Raw genomic sequence first — 20,000 nt, forward strand, 5'->3', positions numbered from 1 at the left:
CGTAATCAAAAGAGTTCTTTGCCTATCAAATACCTAATTGGCTATAATATGAGTCACTTTAACATGCACTTGGAAATGGGAAAAGAAAAACAAAGAAATTATATAAGCAGCCGTTGAGCGAAACACGTCCGCAAGCTTAATTTGCACACTCAAAAGTTAACACCAAATTAGCTCCTACCGTAAAGTACCAAATATATATAATATAAAAATACCAGATACTAGGCCTATATGATAGATAACAAAATATACATTGGTTAGGCTAATTACAAATCCTCAACAAATATGAAATGAAATGCTGAGTCATAAATAACAACAAACTTGAAAAATGCCTATTTCGATATCTTGTGCAGTTTAAACATTTACCAATGTTATCTGTCCCGGATTCTTTTATTATAAATGACAAGTGTACATAATGTCAATCAGTCTTCGCCTAAGATTTATTCAGAGGTGAACAAAACTTCACTTGCCTGTATGCAAACGATTAATAAGTTAAACATGAAGATTCTTGAATACAACGATGACAGTGTATGAAACTGGCAGCACGGTCAGCGACATGTAAATGTAGTTTTCAGAAATCGGATGTCACCGTTGTCACGATCAGCTGTGATGCCGATTGGTTCTTCAGCTGATATTGGGCTCGTTCGTTGCTACATTCCACTAAAACTTGTGAATGGTTCGTTTTCAGTAAATTACACTAATACTGTATAAATATTGCATGAATTGCGCAAGGTGGATAATTAAACAAAAATACATTTTTTATTGAAATTTTATTGTAATAACTACGTTTTAATACGTTTCAATAATAAAGATGTAAACGATCGCAATGAATTTAGTTTTAGGACTGTATTAAGTGTAATTCTTCTTCTACGTTTAACGTGCTTTTTCCCATTTTTCATAATATGGGGTAAGCACGATGCCTTCTTTTGAAGGGCTTTTGATTTGGCGTTGGGGTAGGCCGTAGCCTCGATCGGCTGCCCTGCCTTAACCGTCTAAAAACAAATAAAATACTTTCCACATACCCGTAAGACAGATTTTGTTATTTTTTTATTAATGATTTTGAACATACTTGACAATACAATTGATAATTATCTGTATGTTGTGATTCAAGGGCAGCGTTCGAACTCATCATTTATCCAGTCACCAGTGTTATTCGAACATTCGATACGCTGCACTCATTACATACGTTGTTGATCTATTTTTCAGAATATGTACAGAGATGTTACTATGATTTTAGTATTTATTGCAATAATATTTCTTTTGAATGGTAAATGAAACCCACAATGGAATGAGTTACGTTGCGGTCCTTTTATAATCCGTCTGCCATGATGTCACATGGGACCCGTCTGCTCAGCTTTCACGCCAATGTCTCCTCCAGTTTCTGAAAGCAAAAAGTCTTGTACTAAGCAGTGATGTTTTCATGGTTCATTATGTGAATGTCGTGGTGATATGTGCAATTTATGGTTGATGCAAGTCTCCAAAGAATAATGTAGTCCAATAAATCTAAGCCCAAAATTGGTCAAACCCACCACTAATTGCAAGAAAAATGAAACCTCCTGTATTTTGTTCCTCTGGATATTCTGATTAAAAATCCCAAGAAATCAAAGTAGTGGAACATGGTGAAATTTGAGATTGATTATATGGTATCGGGTGTTATCGGCATCATATGTGCTATGAATGAAATATATCATTTCCCCTTTCTCAAACAATATATTGTGAAATCTTATGTTTTTTTGAGCCAATCATTAAGATGAGAATCATTAAAGTCCACCCTAGGTTTTATGGGAAATTTCAAAAACCTCTTAGTATGTGATAGTATATCAAAATACAAGATCAAATCATTCTTGTGCATTTTTGAAATCTTGCAAAACTTGGCAAATAATTGCATTCAATGAAGTAACCAGACGGATGCCTCGGTCGAGCTCCGACGGACCACGCCATCCCGCATTACAGGACACTTCGGACTATAACGGTAAACTTTTTCCGATAATACCACTCTTTATATACTCACCCTTTTTACCAATTTCCATGATGAATTTATTGTGTTTGACATTAATATGACTTGCTACTGTGTTTATTATGAATTTTTTCTGTTTTTTTCCCTCTATTGATGTATAAAAGATACCTGGGATAGTTGAATACTTTATTTTACAAAAATAAAAAATATACAAGTAATACTGGCAGTGAAATGTGTTAGTAATTATAATTTACAGCTTAGACGTACATAGGTTAGCAAAAAATAGACAATAACAAACTTACTAAGACTTCACAACATACAAACTTACACAAAATATATACAATATTTACAAAGTTATGCCTTGTGGAAGAGTGCAAAACAGTTCCTGCATCAGTCAGACACAGTGCCACTTTACAGTCCTCACACACCCACCGGGACCTGTGGATGTGGCGCCTTTACAGGAACAAAACTTACAGGTCTGCCCTAGCCTTGACATCAGCAGCACTATCTACCACATCTGGCATAGGGTGTGGCACTGCAACAGGGACAGGACGGCCACCTAAAATAAGAAAAGAGTCACATTAGTAATACAGACAATAAATCATGATTGTGTTGTGTGTGGACAATGAGTGTGTTATTGTGTGTGTATGTGTGTGCATGTGTGCATGTGTGTGCATGTGTGTATGAGTGTGTGCATGTGTGTGTGTATGTGTGTGTAGGCACTGTGTATAGTGAATAGAATGATATGTAATCCATCAACAATGAAAAGTTCCAAAAACACCTGAAGTTATGTGTATCTGTATGAGTGTGTGCATGTGTATGAGTGTGTTGGCTCTATGTATAATAACTAGAATGATATGTATGATAAATAGAATGATATGTAATCCATCAACAATGAAAAGTTTCAAAAACACATAAAGTTATGTGTATCTGTATGAGTGTGTGCATCTGTGTATGTATGAGTGTGAGCATGTGTATGAGTGTGTGTATGTGTATGAGTGTGTGCATGTGTATGAGTGTGTTGGCACTGTGTAAAATAAATAGAGTGTTGGCACTGTGTAAAATAAATAGAATGATATGTATAAATGATATGTAATCCATCAACAATGAAAAAATACATGATGTTGTTATGATACTAACCTCGTGAAGTAATAGGCTGAAGAAATTCCGCGTCAGCCAGCTCATCCTCATCAGGTTGGTATGTTGGGTCCTCAGTCACTGTCTACCTCCACATCAACATCACTATCTTCGGCTTCTTCTGGGGCTATCCATGCTGTGCGCACTTCCTTCCTGTGTTCCAAGGCAGCATTCCTTCGCCCATAAAACATATCACTCCTAATCTGCAAAAAAAGTAAAAGCAATTAGCTTCTGAAAAAATTTTTTGAGGCGTCGCGTGTTGCGCCATACTTTTACCGTTACGGACCGAAGTAGCCGTATGGATATATACTTATTACGGCTATGATTTCAAATACTAAATATTATCACATCACCTTGAAAACACTTCAGCATGAAGACACATCATTCAACAACAACCTATGAAAAACTGTGTACTCACCATGATTACAACGGGTGTGGGGATCCTTCGAACAATTTTAGCGTGAATGCACCTATCACGTCATTCAAGAGACAGGTGGTGATTCAAAAGCACACACGCCCCACCCCATGGACAGTGCTGTCTTCTGATTGGTTGATTTGAAGAGTTGGGAGGTGTGATAATAGGCTACCAGATAGTCAATTTCATACATGCATAAGCTTGTTGGCCACGAGTTCCCAAAAGTAGCCAATTTTAAGAGCCTGTACGGGACACTTGGTCGGTAAAGGGTTAAAAGTACCTACAGTAGAATTACCCATTGTACCTCTTACTAGGGTACCCCGACCTCCGGACTGCGATTTTGATGGTTTTGGACAACGATCTTTTCCACTGGCAAGCAAAAAATTCTAGCAATCAGGTAATATTACTCATTTTATGTTGGTATGGGTCCAATCAATGACATATCCAAAGAAATGTTCAATTGCACTTGTTTCAGGGCATCTGACTCTGTGGCAAGTTGTTCAGAGGAGTTACAACATTCTGTGTTAACAGTGCTTGCTGAAATGTATGACCAGTTTGTGGCAGGTGATATTACCCCAGAAGTCACTGAATCATCAGAAGCATTTGCACAATCAAGGACTTGATAGGTGAAAAATCAGTCAAGAAAGAGAAAGAACCAGTCAGTTATGGCTCATGTACATGAAGATGATTTCTATCATTCGAAAGTTTATCACATCAGAAAGAAGCAGTAACTGGGCTCTCCATTTACAAGCACTGTATGACATGCTACCTTACCTTGCAGCAACAGGCCACAACCTCTATACCAAATCTGTCCATATTTATTTACAGAAAATGTGTTCCCTTCCAGCAACCAACCCTGTTGCCTTTGAACATTTTGTGAATGAACTTCATGCAGTCAGGAAGACAGACAGGTATTGGGCAGGTCTTTCTGCAGACTTGGGTATTGAGCAAGTACTGATAAGAAGTTTGAAGACGACAGGAGGACTTACAAGAGGAGGGGTAATGACAGAAACTCAAAGAATTGTTTGGGCCTTGGCCAGTCCTGTTTGCACTGAAGTGAATGAGGCGATGCAGAAGCTGACATCACTTGAGTACAGTACTAGTGAACAACACAAAGACTTATCAGTGGCACATCAGACAAGAGATGCAGATGATGTGAATAAGCTTGTCTCATTCATTCAGGACAAGTCTCCTTTGGAAATTATGAAAATCTCCGAAACATAGCCAATGGTGTGGTAGCAACAGAAAATGTGAATGCTGAGAAAGCAGAGAAAATTGGGTGCAAAATCTTGGAGGGGATGATGGGGAAACAGGTTGTGAACTATACATTTAAGAAAAAGGACCAGGCTATAATAATGGATTCAAAATTAAAGATGTCAATTACTGATGGTGAGGAAGTAAGCATTGATCCCTCTTCTCCTCTTCCAAAGACTCGTCATGGTTAGCACGCAGAAAGAAAGTCTCCAGGAAGCATTTTGGTATGAACTCTGTGTTCGATGGTTACCAGAGTGGTCCAACTCCAAAAGATGGCACGCAAACCCGACGCACAGCTTCCAAGTCAGCCCTGAGTGTTCAGTTCAATGAAAACATGCCTCTTCAAATGAAAAAGGACGAATTCTTGGCAAACAAAGAAAATAAGCAATGCTTTATTCACCTTCTTGGGAAACACCTAGAAATAGCAGGGTTTGAAGTCCTACATGCAAAAGGAGATGCTGCTATTTTGATTGTCAAGACTGCATTGACGTGGCAAGGAAGAGTGAGACCATATTAGTTGGCAGTGACACGGACCTATTAGTGTTGTTAATCCATTACACAACAAAGAAGCATAAGAAGATATATTTCATGCCACCACCCAAGTCTGGCTCTCTTGCCCGTTACTTTGACATTCAAAAGGTGCAAGAGGTCCTAGATGACAAGGTTTGCATTAATATCTCGTTTATCCATGCAATTCTTGGATGTGACACGACCTCAAGATTGTTCGGACATGGAAAACCTCTGGGCCTTTCACTGGTGAAGGACGAGTCTTTTGTTGAGGCAGCTGAGGCATTCAACAGAGCAGGAGCTTCCCAAAGAGGCATAATTGAAGCTCGAGAAAAGGCACTAATGTCCATATACAAGAAGGGAATAGCAAATGAAAACCCGAACAAACTTCGACATAGAAAATATATTGAACTCTTGGCAACCAGGAAACAAGTTATTCATCCAAAATCACTCCCGCCAACGCAGGCCGCAGCCAAGTATCATTCACTAAGGGTGTTTCATCAGGTACAGACTTGGCAGGGTGTTGCACTAAATCCTCAGGAATGGGGTTGGAAGGTACAAGGAGGGCACTAGTTCCAGTATCAACTGATCTGGACTATGCGTCGAAAGAATTGCAGAAATTAGTCAGATGCATTTGCAAATCTGGCTGCCAAACAAACCATTGTGGGTGTCGGCAACTTAGCGTACCTTGTAATCCAGCTTGTGGGGAATGCAGGGGTGTTTGTGAAAACATGTCTGATAAGACGGGAAAAGAAAATACTGACATTCCTTATTGATAATAACCTAGTGAATTGTGCTGTTTGCAACAATGCTCATCATAGAAAAGGCAACCGTGACTGAATTACCAACTGATGCTGCTACAGGGTCGGCAACCCGTGCAGTTTGACCCTCAGGAATCTGGTAAACATAGATAACTGACAATTAATGAGAATAAAAATCAATAAATTGTCAGATTTAATAATTAACTTTAACATCATGGATGACATAATGGTTTTTGAGGATGTATATCTATCGTACCTAATTTCGTCAGGTCCCTAATTATGCGAAATTGAGGATCATTAAAAAACCATGTTCCACTGAGAGATTTTTTGGGGATTTTTAATGTTATTTGGTGTACATAAAGTAGCAAAATAACACTGGTTTCATTTTTCTTGCAATTAGTGGTGGGTCTAACTGTATTTTTACTGGATTAAGGGGGGTGGTGAAAAGATTAGCTTTTACTGCCTCCCTAGGATCCTGAACTATGTAAGAAGTGATTAAACACATGCCGAAGTGATAATGTTGTCAAGTCCCGCTCAACGCGTTCTCTGTAGAGAACATCCCGTTTTCTGCGGTGCCTTCACACTGACCTAAGGTCGATCGGAATATATATTTATCATAATAATTGTAAATTGTATATATGTTGTCTTTCTAACAGAGGCGTAACTAGGGTTACTGGCGCCCAGGGCTTCACGGAAAATGGCGCCCTTTGTCATGGAATAAATCTTAAGGATTCTGGATCTGTACCACAGTGATTCAGTTGACAACATGGAGAACAAGCTATCATTATTTACTGCCAGAAGGTATCTTGAGTTTACTAGTACAAGTTAACATTATTTATTACCTGAAGGTATAATAGTGGAGTTTAGTGTTACCAACATTATTGAGAGAGATACAAACGTTTTACCAACACTATTCTGCACAAAAAAAGAAATAAGGATGTATTTGAAAAAAACACTCAAAAAGCAATACATGATCCTGAAGTTCTGAACTGAAAAACTGTGGAAATCAGCATTGATAAAAAACAGTTTTATATCAAATTTTTAAATGCACTCAAACTTCACAGGGATGCAAACTCGTTAGTTAAAGTCATGGAGTTTAATGATACCAACATTATTGGGGGAGATACAAATATTTTACCAACACTATTCTGCACAAAAATAAATAAATGAAATAAGGATTTATTATTTGTAAAAAAATAAAAAAGCAACACATAATCCTGAAGTTTCGAACTAAAAAAATGTGTAAATTAGCATTGATAAAAACAGTTTTAGAGAGAATTTTTAAATGCACTCAAGCTTTACAGTGTTGCAAACTTGTTAGTTAGAGTAATGATTTGACTGGTCATTCTCTAATAGCCCTTACCAATCAAAGAACTTTCATTAAAACTGAATAAAAAAATGAAAACTAATTTGTCAGCTTCTGAAACCGCTTAGATTTAACATTTAAAATGCAACATTGACTGTAAAGAGATTAGGAAAAATCAAAGTTGATGGCAATTATATTTGGACTCTGCAAGACTTTGCTGAAGCAAAATTATCAATAACATCATCAGAGTTAATGAGTTCTACCTCTTCACGCTCAGTACTAAGAAATGCTAGGGCGTTAAGTCTATCCTGTCCCATTGAGGCTCCGAGATAAGCCATAATCAATTTCAGTTTACTGAACGAACGTTCACAGCTTGCAATTGAAATTGCTACTGTGAGCATAAGTTGGATTGCTACTCTTAAGTTGGGGAAAACATTTTCATCACCATATTGTATAATGAATTGGATGAGCATCTCTGGAGTGGAAATCTGAACATCCGTTCTACTTGCCAAGAGCATCCTGCAGTCTAAGATTTCCTCATAAAGTTCATTACCATCCAAATCACTACTGTAGAATTCGCCGGCATGTAAACAGTTTTCCTTCATTCTCTCGCCATCCAGTAATCCTGAACTTTTACCTTTTTTAAGAATTTGTTCTACACCTAGCAGAAACCCAAACTTGTTGTCTATATCTTCAAGTCTTGTTCTACATTGTTTCATTAGACGCATGATCTCTTGTTTTGCGCTGAGGCCTACATCAGTAGCTGTTTCTCCTGGCATCCTTTTCTTTATTCTGGTCCTCAGCTCTACCATAACATCATAATTCTCACATAATTCTAATGCCGCACTGAGCGACTCATTACAGATTGCTTCTCTGTTTTCATTGAAATACATTTCAAGTGCCTTTAAGTCTTTGGCAGCATTGTGGAAGTTTATTTGATGGTTTTGAAGTCTCTTTTGAATGCGGTCTGTTTTTGATAATATAAGACTCCAAAAGAAAAGTACTGCAAGGAAATGAAAGGTAAGAATCCGGTGCAACAGCTGACTGGCTTCACTTCTTGTATCCACATTTTCTTTCAGGTCAGTAGACTTTTTTCCAGTAGAATAACCAAGTCATCAAAGTGGTGATAAATTGGTTTAACTGCCTCTTCTCTTGCACTCCATCGGGTTTCAGATTCAGATTTTAGTGTGATTGGCATAGCTGTCTTCAGCTTGTCCCATCGCATTGTTAAGCGCGAGAAGAAATTGTACAGTGCATCTAATGTGCCAAAAAGGTTACTGTAACTGATTCTTCACTGGCTGCATGAATACCAGCTAGATTAAGTGAGTGGTTGTCACAATTGACAAATACAGCTTTACTGTTCTTTTCAATGACCCTCTGCTGCACACCAGATTTGTGCCCTGCCATGACTGCAGCATTGTCGTAACACTGTGACCAACAGTACTTTAGTGGCATATTGTCCTTTTCTAGCTGATTACATATTACTCCAACTATGCTTGCTGCATCTTTTTGTTTGACTTCAATGAAACCAAGAAATGTCTCTTTTACAGTTATGCTTTTGTCTCAAAGTTTATATCAACATATCTCACGGTTTCAGACATTTGCTCTCTATGGGCATTGTCGGGAGTAGAATCAAATAAAAGCCCATAGTACTTTGCTCGACAGATATCATCAAGTAATTTGTTCCTTGCAGTTGATGCTAAAAGTTGTATAAATTCATTCTGTACAAAAGAAGACAAATATGACACAGATCCAGCTTTCTGTTCTACATAATCCAAGTGATTCTTCATTATTGGGTCGAATTCAGCAATTAGTTTTACCAGGCCAAGGAAATTACCAATGTTTCTGTTGTCAGCATCACGTGTTCTCATTATGACCCGAAAACCTAAGTTCTGATTAGCTAAGAATTTGATACAATGTAAGATCCTACAAAGAATTTGCCGCCATCGCTCTTTCTCTTTCTCTATTTGGGCCTGCAGTGTTTTATTGACACCAGTACTTGTGACTAAAACTCTCTCAGCTTCTTTCCAAATTGTGAAGGATTGACGGTGCCATTTGCTGTTTTCATGCTGTTTCAATTTCTCTGGAGCTTTCCACTTACTAAAACCATGTTCTACTTCTAAGGATGATTGACTGCATTCAGATTGAGAAAAGAGAACACAACAGAAACAGAAAGCAGCATTTTTTTAGGTGAGTATGCCACCCATGAACGAGGAACTTCCCCTCTTTGATCTCCGATCCCAAGCTTGCGCTTAAACCAGCGAATGTTCATACTCCGTTTATTTTTCATTGCAAATGGACCATCCTTGTTCTGGAAAATACTGGACCCTTTTGATACAATCTCAGTTCTCAAGGCATCTGGCACGATAGCTTTTCTGGTCTTCATGTCAAATTCCAAGTAATCAATCTCATGATGTTGAATTACATCTGGTATTGAAACATTGCTCAAATTTGCTGGGATCTTGCTATGTACCACTGCATGGTCGTCACTTGTTGCCTCTTTTAGTATGGAAAAATTTCCCTTTGGAAAATCTTTTCCATTTTATGTAATAAGTACATAACACGTATTGTACATTTTTAAGTCGTAATTTGCTTATGTGGACCTTTTTTTTCTGGTAAAATTTGTTTTATGGTTTTTGTTATTAAGATCAATAAAATGTGGCGTGTAAATTAGAACATTTCAGATTTTAAACCTTTATTTGTTTTCCTTATACGTTACAAAAGCAAATTGACCTAAAAATTGTTTCCATATTCCCAAGTTTCGACTTCCTCCCAGAACAAGTGAATACTCCTTGAACACTCGTTTCAGAAGTTGAAGTGTTCATCAACGTTCTTGGGAAAAGCAGTATTCTTCGAGTCTTCTTCCAGTCTTCTTCCAATACTCAACCGTGAAAGTCTTCAAGCTCTCAACAGAGAGCCAGTCTTCTTCACTGAGCTCTCGACAGAGGAGCAGTATTCTCAAAATTTTCAACGTGAACAAAGTGTATTTCAGCGGAACTTTGGCAATTCTTGCCAAGCTTACTTTTATTGTTGGATAGATGAAGACTCCTCAAGAAATGAACCTTTAAAAGGTTTGCCGGATGGAATCATGCCTCTCTTACCATCTTGGAGTAGCAGGATCGTGAATTTGTCATCTTTCACCAAGACAGCATTTCGTCTATGCCAGATGGGAAAAGTTACCAGGTGGGTCGGTTTTGTTGGTGTAACGTCTGACGCCCATGTAGCTTCCCATTATTTTCCTTCACGAAAATAGGTCTTCTCGCTACCCGTTAAAATAATAAATCCTTTGCATTTTATTATTCTTAATGACAAAACTATGTTGTTCAATGGTTCTCTCTTTTTTGTTTTTCTTTTTGAGTAAGAGTAAGAGCCTACTTCTATTTTTCTAACCTCATAGTTAAGTCGTTAACAACTGTTTACCTTTTGATTATAGACGCATTGGAGGTGTTAAATTGGGAAGATTAGCAAATGGGATTACATCCTACTTCCTGATAGGCCAATAGGTCTCTGGAAGTTGCTCGTTTGCAAGTCGTCAGAATCTATCGACAGCAGCCATCATAAATTGCCATTTGTGTAATTCGTAAAGTGCTATTCTCTTTACTCTTAAATTTTAATGGTGGGGCAAGTTTTATTGTAAATAAATTATTAGATAAACTCTGATTTTTATTTAATCTCTAATGGTTATTTAAAATTTTAAGTCTTCCCTATAAATTTCAACATGGCATCCTCAGCGGGATGCGAGGAATTTGTTATGCTGGCTGCTGCTCTGGGTGGTATTTTGTGCGTGGTTCCGGAAGGCACATTTATGTATGTTTAGAATTATTTTCTATTTTCTTCTTGAGTTATAATGAAATTGGCGTTTTTTGACCATTCGTATGTTAAGGATCTTTCAACCCTAAACGTTTCGTATTTGGAATTTGATTCAGGTTACAATTAGAGGTTTCCTACTTTGGTTTTTCTGGGGCCTGATTTTCCACATTTTTAGATAACCCTGATCTGTTGTTAAATTTAATCGCCTATAGGCCAAACTACATAGTTATTATTTTAGGGGGGAATGATTTCTCTTCTAGTGTGCCTCTTTCAGATATTTGTGATAATTGCAAACTTTTTTACAAATTACTTGGGAGAAATTGCCACGGCAAGAATTTTTGCAACCCAGATTGAACTGCGGTTTTATAGATCCTTAAGTAGGTTTGATAGTCTGGATATTGAGACATTTAAGAAAGTTTCTGGTTATTTTAATAAGTTTTTGAAGAAGTGCAAATTGATTGATAGGCTAATTTGTATATTAGGACCTAATCGTTTAAGTGATAAAAGTTTGTATAAGGCAGATGGGGTACATTTAAATGTTACTGGTTTGCATAGACTTTTTGAGATTATTAAATCTGCCTTGGAAAATTTCCTAAGCTAAAATTTTGAAATTTCATGATGTCAAATGTGCAGTTGGTTAGGCTACGAGCCGCAAGGCGTGGTCAGGTGACTAAGATTTATAATGACAAGGATAATTTCTTTTGCCTAACGTCGGTTGAAAAGTCTGTAATGAAGAATAAACTGCAGTCCCTTTTTACCGAATTACAAAGTTTGAATAAATCAATTCAACTTCAAGACGTTGAAACTAAGAATGATGCAGACTTGTTAAATGAGATAGAGACTGCTGATGAATATTTTGACAATATTCATGAATGTATTGCTTTGTTGGAGGAAAATGATGAGCCAAGTAGTGTTGATGCAGCTAGGAGTTTGTTGAAAAGCCCTGTTGCCCCTTTGCTCAAGTTTTACAGCCGAGAAGGGAAGATCTCAGTAAATTTTTTACGTATATTTGAGGACACAACAAAGAGGTTCAAATATTCTGAATATGACAAATTTCTTCTTTTGAAACAACAGGTTACAGGTAGGGCATTGAAGCTAATTGAATCCTTAGAAACAGATAAGCAGTCTTACGCTCATGCAAAAGCATTGTTAATTTCGGCTTTGGCTTCACCAATTACTATGAAGTTTAACACTTTGAAACAGCTTAGTGAAATGAAAATGCCTTATGGTAGTGACCCATATGAGTACATAAGCAAGATGAAAACACTGACTGAGTCTTTCAAAACTTTGAAAATTGATATTGATATGGTACTTCAGTATTTTTCTGGGTGGGTATGAATGAATCTTTTCAAACACAGCTCATTAACATAACAAATGAAACCAAGCCCTCTCTGAAAGAAATGAACAGCAAGTTTTTTTTATGCTACAGAGCGTTATTTGACCGTAGTTAAGATGAGTTCCAAAAGTAAACGACAGAGTGAAGTTGGTGATGTTCCATTGGGTTTTAAGGAAACTTCAACTATGGCTGTTAATTTGAATATAAAGCCACAGAAATTTAAAGATTGTTGTCTTTGTTTTGAGGATGATGGTGCTGATACAAATCACCCTATTTATAGATGTCCTGTATACACTGATTCAAAAGCAAAAGTTAACAAGTTAAGGTCTTTGAATGCATGCCTCAAATGTGCTTCTGTTGATCATGTTACAAATCGTTGTAAGTTTAGGTTCAAGCACAGATGTTCTTGTAAGAAGTGGCATTTTACTTATTTATGTTTAGAATCTGTGCCTGATATTAAGGAAAAGCCTCTTAGTAGCATGAATAAGCCTAGTTCTAAAACATCTATTCAGCCATCATCTAAAGATTTGCTTAAAAAGAATGTGAAGAGCAATGAGACCACTAGCAGTTCTAATCTTGTATTGGATGCGTTACCCAATATTTCTGACGGTAATGCTATATTGCCCACCTTCTCTTGTTTTATTAATGGTAATTACCAAATTAGAGCACTTAAAGATCTTGGGTGCCAAAGTAATTTCATTAAAGAAAGTGTTGCTGTTTTACAGAATTTAAGGGTCATTAACGATAACGTTAAGCTTAGAGTTAAAGGCTTTAATTCTGATGCAGATTATAACACAAAGATAGTAGAATTTGACATTACAATTGGTACAAACACTTATTTGATATCTGCTATTTGTGTGCCAGAGATTAGAATAAATATTTCCTTGCCTGACTTACCATTCATATCATCAACTTTTACTGAAAAAGGTTACAAATTGGCTGACAGTTTTTTATTGGATGGCATTCAGTCTATATCTAATTTAGATTTTGTATTAGGTACAAGGTCTGCCTATTGTATTAGGCATTCAGAAGTACCTTTTGGCCCTAAGGCTAAGTCTACTTATGCTGACACTGAAATTGGAATTATGTTATTAGGTGATGTTAGTATTATGCTTGAAGATTTGGCACTTTTACCTGATCTTGTGAGTAATGTTGAGAATTGTGGTAATGTTAGTGTACCCTTGGATTGCAAGGTTGACACTAGCTTTTTGAGAGCCATGATTGGTGTGGAAAGTACATTCAACTTTCTAACTATGGCTTCTGATTCCTTGGAAGACCTTTCAAGGGTTAATGCTTACCATGGGGTTATTGTTGAGGATATGTTGAATGAAAGTGAGTTGGACAAAGCAACGGTGGAGGCCTTGGAATCTGAGAGTCGATTTTTCACGAATTATGATTGTCATCAGTATGAAGACGTATCTGTTGAACTTTACCATTCATTGGTTGAAGATGCACTTGGTAACACCAGAAGGGATAAAACTGGACGATTAATTATGCCACTGCTTTGGAACCCAAAAATTTGTCGTTTATTAAGTATAAATAAAGAACTTGCTATTGCAGTATTGAAATCTAATTTCAAAAGGTTGTCCAAGAATGAGCAATATCTTAAATTGATGGATGCTTCTTTCAAGGAGCAGGAGAAACTTGGAATAACTGAACGTATAGACAATCTAGATGAATTTCTAACTAGGCATCCTGACCATTCATTCTTGCCACATATGGGAGTTTTTAATGGTAGAGAGACTACAAAATGTCGAGTTGTCTATCTTTCTAATCTTTACCAGGAAGATAAGAATACTAAGAAAATCTCTCACAATATGGCTATCCATAGTGGTCCTAATCTGAATCAAAAGTTATCTTCAGCTTTAATTCATCTTAGATTTGATAAGTTTTTGCTTGTTTATGATTTAAGTAAAGCGTTCAATCAAATTGCTCTTAATGAGGTTGATTCAAATAGGCTGCTATGCCTTTGGTTTCGTAATGTGGAAAGAAATTATTATTCTTTTGTTGGTTTCAAGAATGTTCGACTTCCATTTGGTTTGCGATGTGCTCCAACTTTGTTACTATTAGCACTTTACAAGATATTAGTAGTAGATGCTCAGGAAGATGAGGCATACCTTCAAAACTTAAAAGCTTTGCTTTATCAAAATTTGTATATGGATAATGGTGCTGTATCTATGGATACCCATGATGAATTGGTTAAAGCATATTTATTGTTGGATTCCATTTTTAATCCCTACCAGTTTCATCTTCAGCAATTGGCATCTAATGATGAAGTATTGCAGAGGGAAATAGATGCCAACCAGGGTTCTAAAACTCAAGGAAAGGTTAAACTTTTGGGTTCTGTATGGGATCGGTTAGATGATACCTTGTCCATTAAACCTTTGTCTTGATGAATCTGCGAATACAAAGAGGACAATCCTGAGATCAATAGCCTCTCAGTATGATTTATATAACTTTAATGGACCAATTCTTAATAGAAGTCGTATGTTCATGCATGGTCTTCAATGTCGTAAAGACATGGGTTGGGATGATTTGTTGCCTGAGAAACTTCAGCGAGAATGGAAGAATATAGTGAAACAGGCAAATGCTTCTTTGCCAATTAGTATACCAAGAATGGTTGGAAGCCGTAATAGTCGGTTTAAACTAATTGCTTGTTGCGATGCCAGTAAATCCCTTTTTGGAGTTGTTGTTTATATTCAAGATTTAGTGACGAATTACTTGTCTTTTGTGTGTGCAAAGAGCAGGATTGTTAATGTTCAACTTGAATCGAAGTCTATACCCTCCTTAGAAGTTCATGCAATTGATTTGGCTACTCAAGTGGTCACAGAAATTTATTTGGATCTTACTGACCATCTTGTTTGAAGCCCATTAATATTGAAGAGTTGGAAGTTTTCTCAGATAGTTTAGTTGCATTGTCATGGGTTAGTGCGTATAATGTAAAGTTTGACAAAATGCAAAACGCACTCATTTGTACTTAACAGAGTTGCCCATATTGCCAAGCTCTGTGAAATTCACCCTGTAAAGTTCTCTTTTGTAAGTGGTTCATCTAATCCAGCTGATTTTATAACCCGCTGTGTTTCTTCAAGACAATTGGTAAAAACAAATTACATAACTGGTCCTGGTTTGAATACTGACAATAGTGAGAGGAGTTCGGATTTCTTGTCCTTTATGGTGCCTAGTCCACATTCTGCATCAGGTGTTGATGTTGAGGAGTGTGTTGCTGCAAGCCTTGGTAGTGCCAGTAGTGAAATATCTGGACATTTAATCCATGAGGATAAGTGTTCCAGTTTCAACGGCATGAAAAATATATGTGCCAAGGTTTTACAATACATTCATATTTTAAAATTAAAGGTCAAAAAGAAACATCCAAGTCTCTTTCCTAGTTTAATGCAAGATAAGAATTTTCTTGAAGAGGCTGGATTGCACATAATTAGAACAGAACAAGAATTGGCTTTTCCTGAATTGTTCCAGTACTTTCGGTCTAATAAAAAATCCTCAAAGATATCCCAAATTTGATTAAACAGCTTAACATTTATAAAGATAAGAATGGTCTTCTAAGAGTAGTAAGCAAATTTGAAAGGTTTAATAAAAATGGAAGGACTTGTAATTTCCTATTCTTTTGCCGAAGGACAGTAGAATTACGGAACTAATAATATCTGATATTCATGCCAAACATAACCATGTAGGTATTTATTCCGTCATGAATGAGATGCGGAAAAGGTTTTACATACCTAGTTATTTTTCAACAGTCAAAAGAATTTTGAAAAAATGTGTGAATTGTAGAAAGGTAAATGCTAGAACTATCAAAATCAACCAAAGTTCATATCGTGATATCCGTGTTAATCCAGTGAAAATTCCTTTTAGCTGTAGTTTTTGGATTATATGGGTCCCTTTAATGTTTATCATGATAATAAGAAATCTAAGGTTTGGGTTCTAGTCATTACTTGCATGTGGTCTCGGGCTGTGAATTTAAAAGTTTGTTCTGACATGAGTACCAATGAGTTCCTGAGAGCTTTTCAGTTGCACTCCTTTGAGTATGGAGTTCCTCAATACTGTATATCAGATCAAGGAACACAAATTGTTGCTGCAGGAAATAAAATTCAATCATTTTTAAGTGATTTTGATACTCAGAGGTATTTTCAAGAGTCTGGTGTTAAGTCTTTGAAGTTTGAACAATTTTATAAAGGTCAAAGTGAACTTGGTTCATTAGTTGAAGTTTGTGTAAAAATGAGTAAGAGGTTAATATATGGAGCCATTAGAAATAATGTGTTAACTCTGAAGGATTTTGAGTTTCTCATTGCTCAAACCGTACACATTATTAATCGAAGACCAATTGCCTTTAAAGAAGAGCTTAGAACATCCATTGGTGAAGCCCTTCCACAACCTATTACTCCAGAATTACTTTTAAAGGGGTATGATCTGAATTCTCTGAATATAATTCCAGAGTTACAGGAGGTAGATCCTGATCCTGACTGGTTTAAAGATGATCCATCACGTGTTATATTGGATAATTATGGGAAATTAAGAAGGGTTCGTGAGAGACTGAAACAATTATATGAAAGTGAATTTCTGAGTACTCTCATTAAGTAGGCAACAAATAAAAAGAACAGATTCCAACCTGTAAAACATACAATTTTAAAGAAGGGGGATATTGTCATGATTAAAGAGCCTATGTCTAAGCCACAATATTATCCAATGGGCATAGTTAAAGATGTTCAAATTAATGAAAGTGGTGAAGTTACTGGAGCAACCGTGATGAAAGGTTGTTCTAGGGAAGTAACTAAAAGGCATGCTTCGAATCTCATTCCAATTTTAAGTCCTATACTTTCAGAGGAGTCTGAATCTCCTCGCAACAATTTTCAGAGTAAGGATGATATTCCTATAGTTAGGTCTCAAAGAGCCGCTGCTCTGGAGAGTCGTAAAAGGACTACAGACTTAATTTCTCAGGATCTTATTTGATATTTTTTGAAACTGCATAGGTTTTTTTTTTTTTAGATTTTGAGATTATCTTTGCTGTAGTTCCTAGTTTGTTGGTGGTGGTGTGCTTTGTTTATATTTCATTTATTTATGATCTTCAAATTTAAATAAAATTTGAATCCCCTCCTATTAGTATGGAAAATTTCCCTTTGGGAAATCTTTTCCATTTTATGTAATAAGTACATAACACGTATTGTACATTTTTAAGTCGTAATTTGCTTATGTGGACCTTTTTTTGTGGTAAAATTTGTTTTATGGTTTTTGTTATTAAGATCAATAAAATGTGGCGTGTAAATTAGAACATTTCAGATTTTAAACCTTTATTTGTTTTCCTTATACGTTACAAAAGCAAATTGACCTAAAAATTGTTTCCATATTCCCAAGTTTCGACTTCCTCCCAGAACAAGTGAATACTCCTTGAACACTCGTTTCAGAAGTTGAAGTGTTCATCAACGTTCTTGGGAAAAGCAGTATTCTTCGAGTCTTCTTCCAGTCTTCTTCCAATACTCAACCGTGAAAGTCTTCAAGCTCTCAACAGAGAGCCAGTCTTCTTCACTGAGCTCTCGACAGAGGAGCAGTATTCTCAAAATTTTCAACGTGAACAAAGTGTATTTCAGCGGAACTTTGGCAATTCTTGCCAAGCTTACTTTTATTGTTGGATAGATGAAGACTCCTCAAGAAATGAACCTTTAAAAGGTTTGCCGGATGGAATCATGCCTCTCTTACCATCTTGGAGTAGCAGGATCGTGAATTTGTCATCTTTCACCAAGACAGCATTTCGTCTATGCCAGATGGGAAAAGTTACCAGGTGGGTCGGTTTTGTTGGTGTAACGTCTCGCGCCCATGTAGCTTCCCATTATTTTCCTTCACGAAAATAGGTCTTCTCGCTACCCGTTAAAATAATAAATCCTTTGCATTGTCTAGAAATAATTTCATTTTATTATTCTTAATGACAAAACTATGTTGTTCAATGGTTCTCTCTTTTTGTTTTTCTTTTTGAGTAAGAGTAAGAGCCTACTTCTATTTTTCTAACCTCATAGTTAAGTCGTTAACAACTGTTTACCTTTTGATTATAGGCGCATTGGAGGTGTTAAATTAGGAAGATTAGCAAATGGGATTACATCCTACTTCCTGATAGGCCAATAGGTCTCTGGAAGTTGCTCGTTTGCAAGTCGTCAGAATCTATCGACAGCAGCCATCATAAATTGCCATTTGTGTAATTCGTAAAGTGCTATTCTCTTTACTCTTAAATTTTAATGGTGGGGCAAGTTTTATTGTAAATAAATTATTAGATAAACTCTGATTTTATTTAATCTCTAATGGTTATTTAAAAATTTTAAGTCTTCCCTATAAATTTCAACACATTTAGGGGCAAATCTTTTCTGGCAGGTTCCTGCTCTGACGTGAGCTCCTGAGCTTCTTCGAGGTCAGACTCACTTAAATGGCTGGATGCAGTTTGCAAGGGTCCATCTCCTATGGGAACATCAAAGGAACTGTTGCTTGCTGTTCTTGCTTGACTTTCTGACTCATTTACTACTGATGGCCCAGCACCCCCCTGGAGAAATGCTTTCATAATTTCACTTGATTTTCTTGCTTCTTCTTCTTGTAATTTTCTTCTCTTCCTCCCTTGCGCTCCACTAAGCTTTTGGTGCTTCACCATGTCTGTGTCTTGGCTATGGCAAAGACAAGTACAATGAATAAATTAAAAAAAAATAAGTAAATAAATAAATAAATGATAAATTTATAGCTTCGGTCAGAGAAGCTCAATAGTTTTGTTGTTTGCACTCGGTATTTCAGACGATTGTATGACTTTTTTTTCTTCTATGGTATTTCCGTCGAAATTAACGGTTACCAAGATATTTATTAATATTATTATTGTTATGTGAACAGCACACCAAAAACTTTTGTTTACTAGTAATTTTTTTTTTTTTTTTTTGGAACCGTTAGAACTTAGTGTTCGTAATAACGTAAATTTTACTGACATAAAATTGTTATAAAAGTAAAGTGACTTACCATGATATATTGAGTGAAATGTATAAATAAATAAATATATAAACAATCAAATAAACATAATATGGATTAATAATACTTCCTTCTGCCTAAATTGCTAAACATAACAACAACAACAAGTTAAAAAAAAAAATTAACATACTGTACTTACTCCGTTGCTCTGCTTAGGAAAGTTAGGTGTAACTGTAATTTTTCATGAAGTCCTTGAACCACGAATGCACAAACTAAGACTCATTAATTGCGCTCGTAAGTAAATGCATCCTAGAATCTGATTTTTTTTTTTTTTTGCTAGAAAAACACACTGCAATTATTTAGCATACTCGAAAACTGTAGGTTACATGTGGTATAGTATATGAACGGTAAAAGTTAGAGGAGAAACTAGAGTTGCCAAAAGAACGACCTGACTGCAATCACTCTACCAAGAAAATGAGTTTATTCGGTTGGTCAACCGACACCCTTTCTTCAAAATTCAAATTCCACATTACGTTGTTTTAAGGACCATCATTTCTCTCTCATTTCAGTTATTTCAA

General features: G+C 36.3%; 1 protein-coding gene and 1 long non-coding RNA gene across 2 annotated transcripts; one reads left to right on the forward strand and one right to left on the reverse strand.

Moving 5' to 3' along the window:
* Nucleotides 1-7,525: 7,525 nt before the first annotated feature.
* Nucleotides 7,526-8,789, reverse strand: LOC136853281 (uncharacterized). Its single transcript, XM_067128643.1, has 2 exons — nucleotides 8,693-8,789; nucleotides 7,526-8,301 (listed from the first exon to the last, which is right to left on the reverse strand). Exons 1-2 carry the CDS (start codon nucleotides 8,787-8,789, stop codon nucleotides 7,526-7,528), a joined length of 873 nt encoding a protein of 290 aa, XP_066984744.1.
* Nucleotides 8,790-9,985: 1,196 nt separating this feature from the next.
* LOC136853251 (uncharacterized) lies at nucleotides 9,986-11,045 on the forward strand. The gene is made up of 2 exons (XR_010857395.1): nucleotides 9,986-10,517; nucleotides 10,768-11,045. It is a non-coding gene; the product is annotated as an uncharacterized lncRNA (long non-coding RNA).
* Nucleotides 11,046-20,000: the final 8,955 nt, after the last annotated feature.

The sequence above is a fragment of the Macrobrachium rosenbergii genome, chromosome 27 (genome assembly GCF_040412425.1).
Source record: "Macrobrachium rosenbergii isolate ZJJX-2024 chromosome 27, ASM4041242v1, whole genome shotgun sequence".
In the NCBI taxonomy this organism is placed as follows: Eukaryota; Metazoa; Arthropoda; class Malacostraca; order Decapoda; family Palaemonidae; genus Macrobrachium; species Macrobrachium rosenbergii.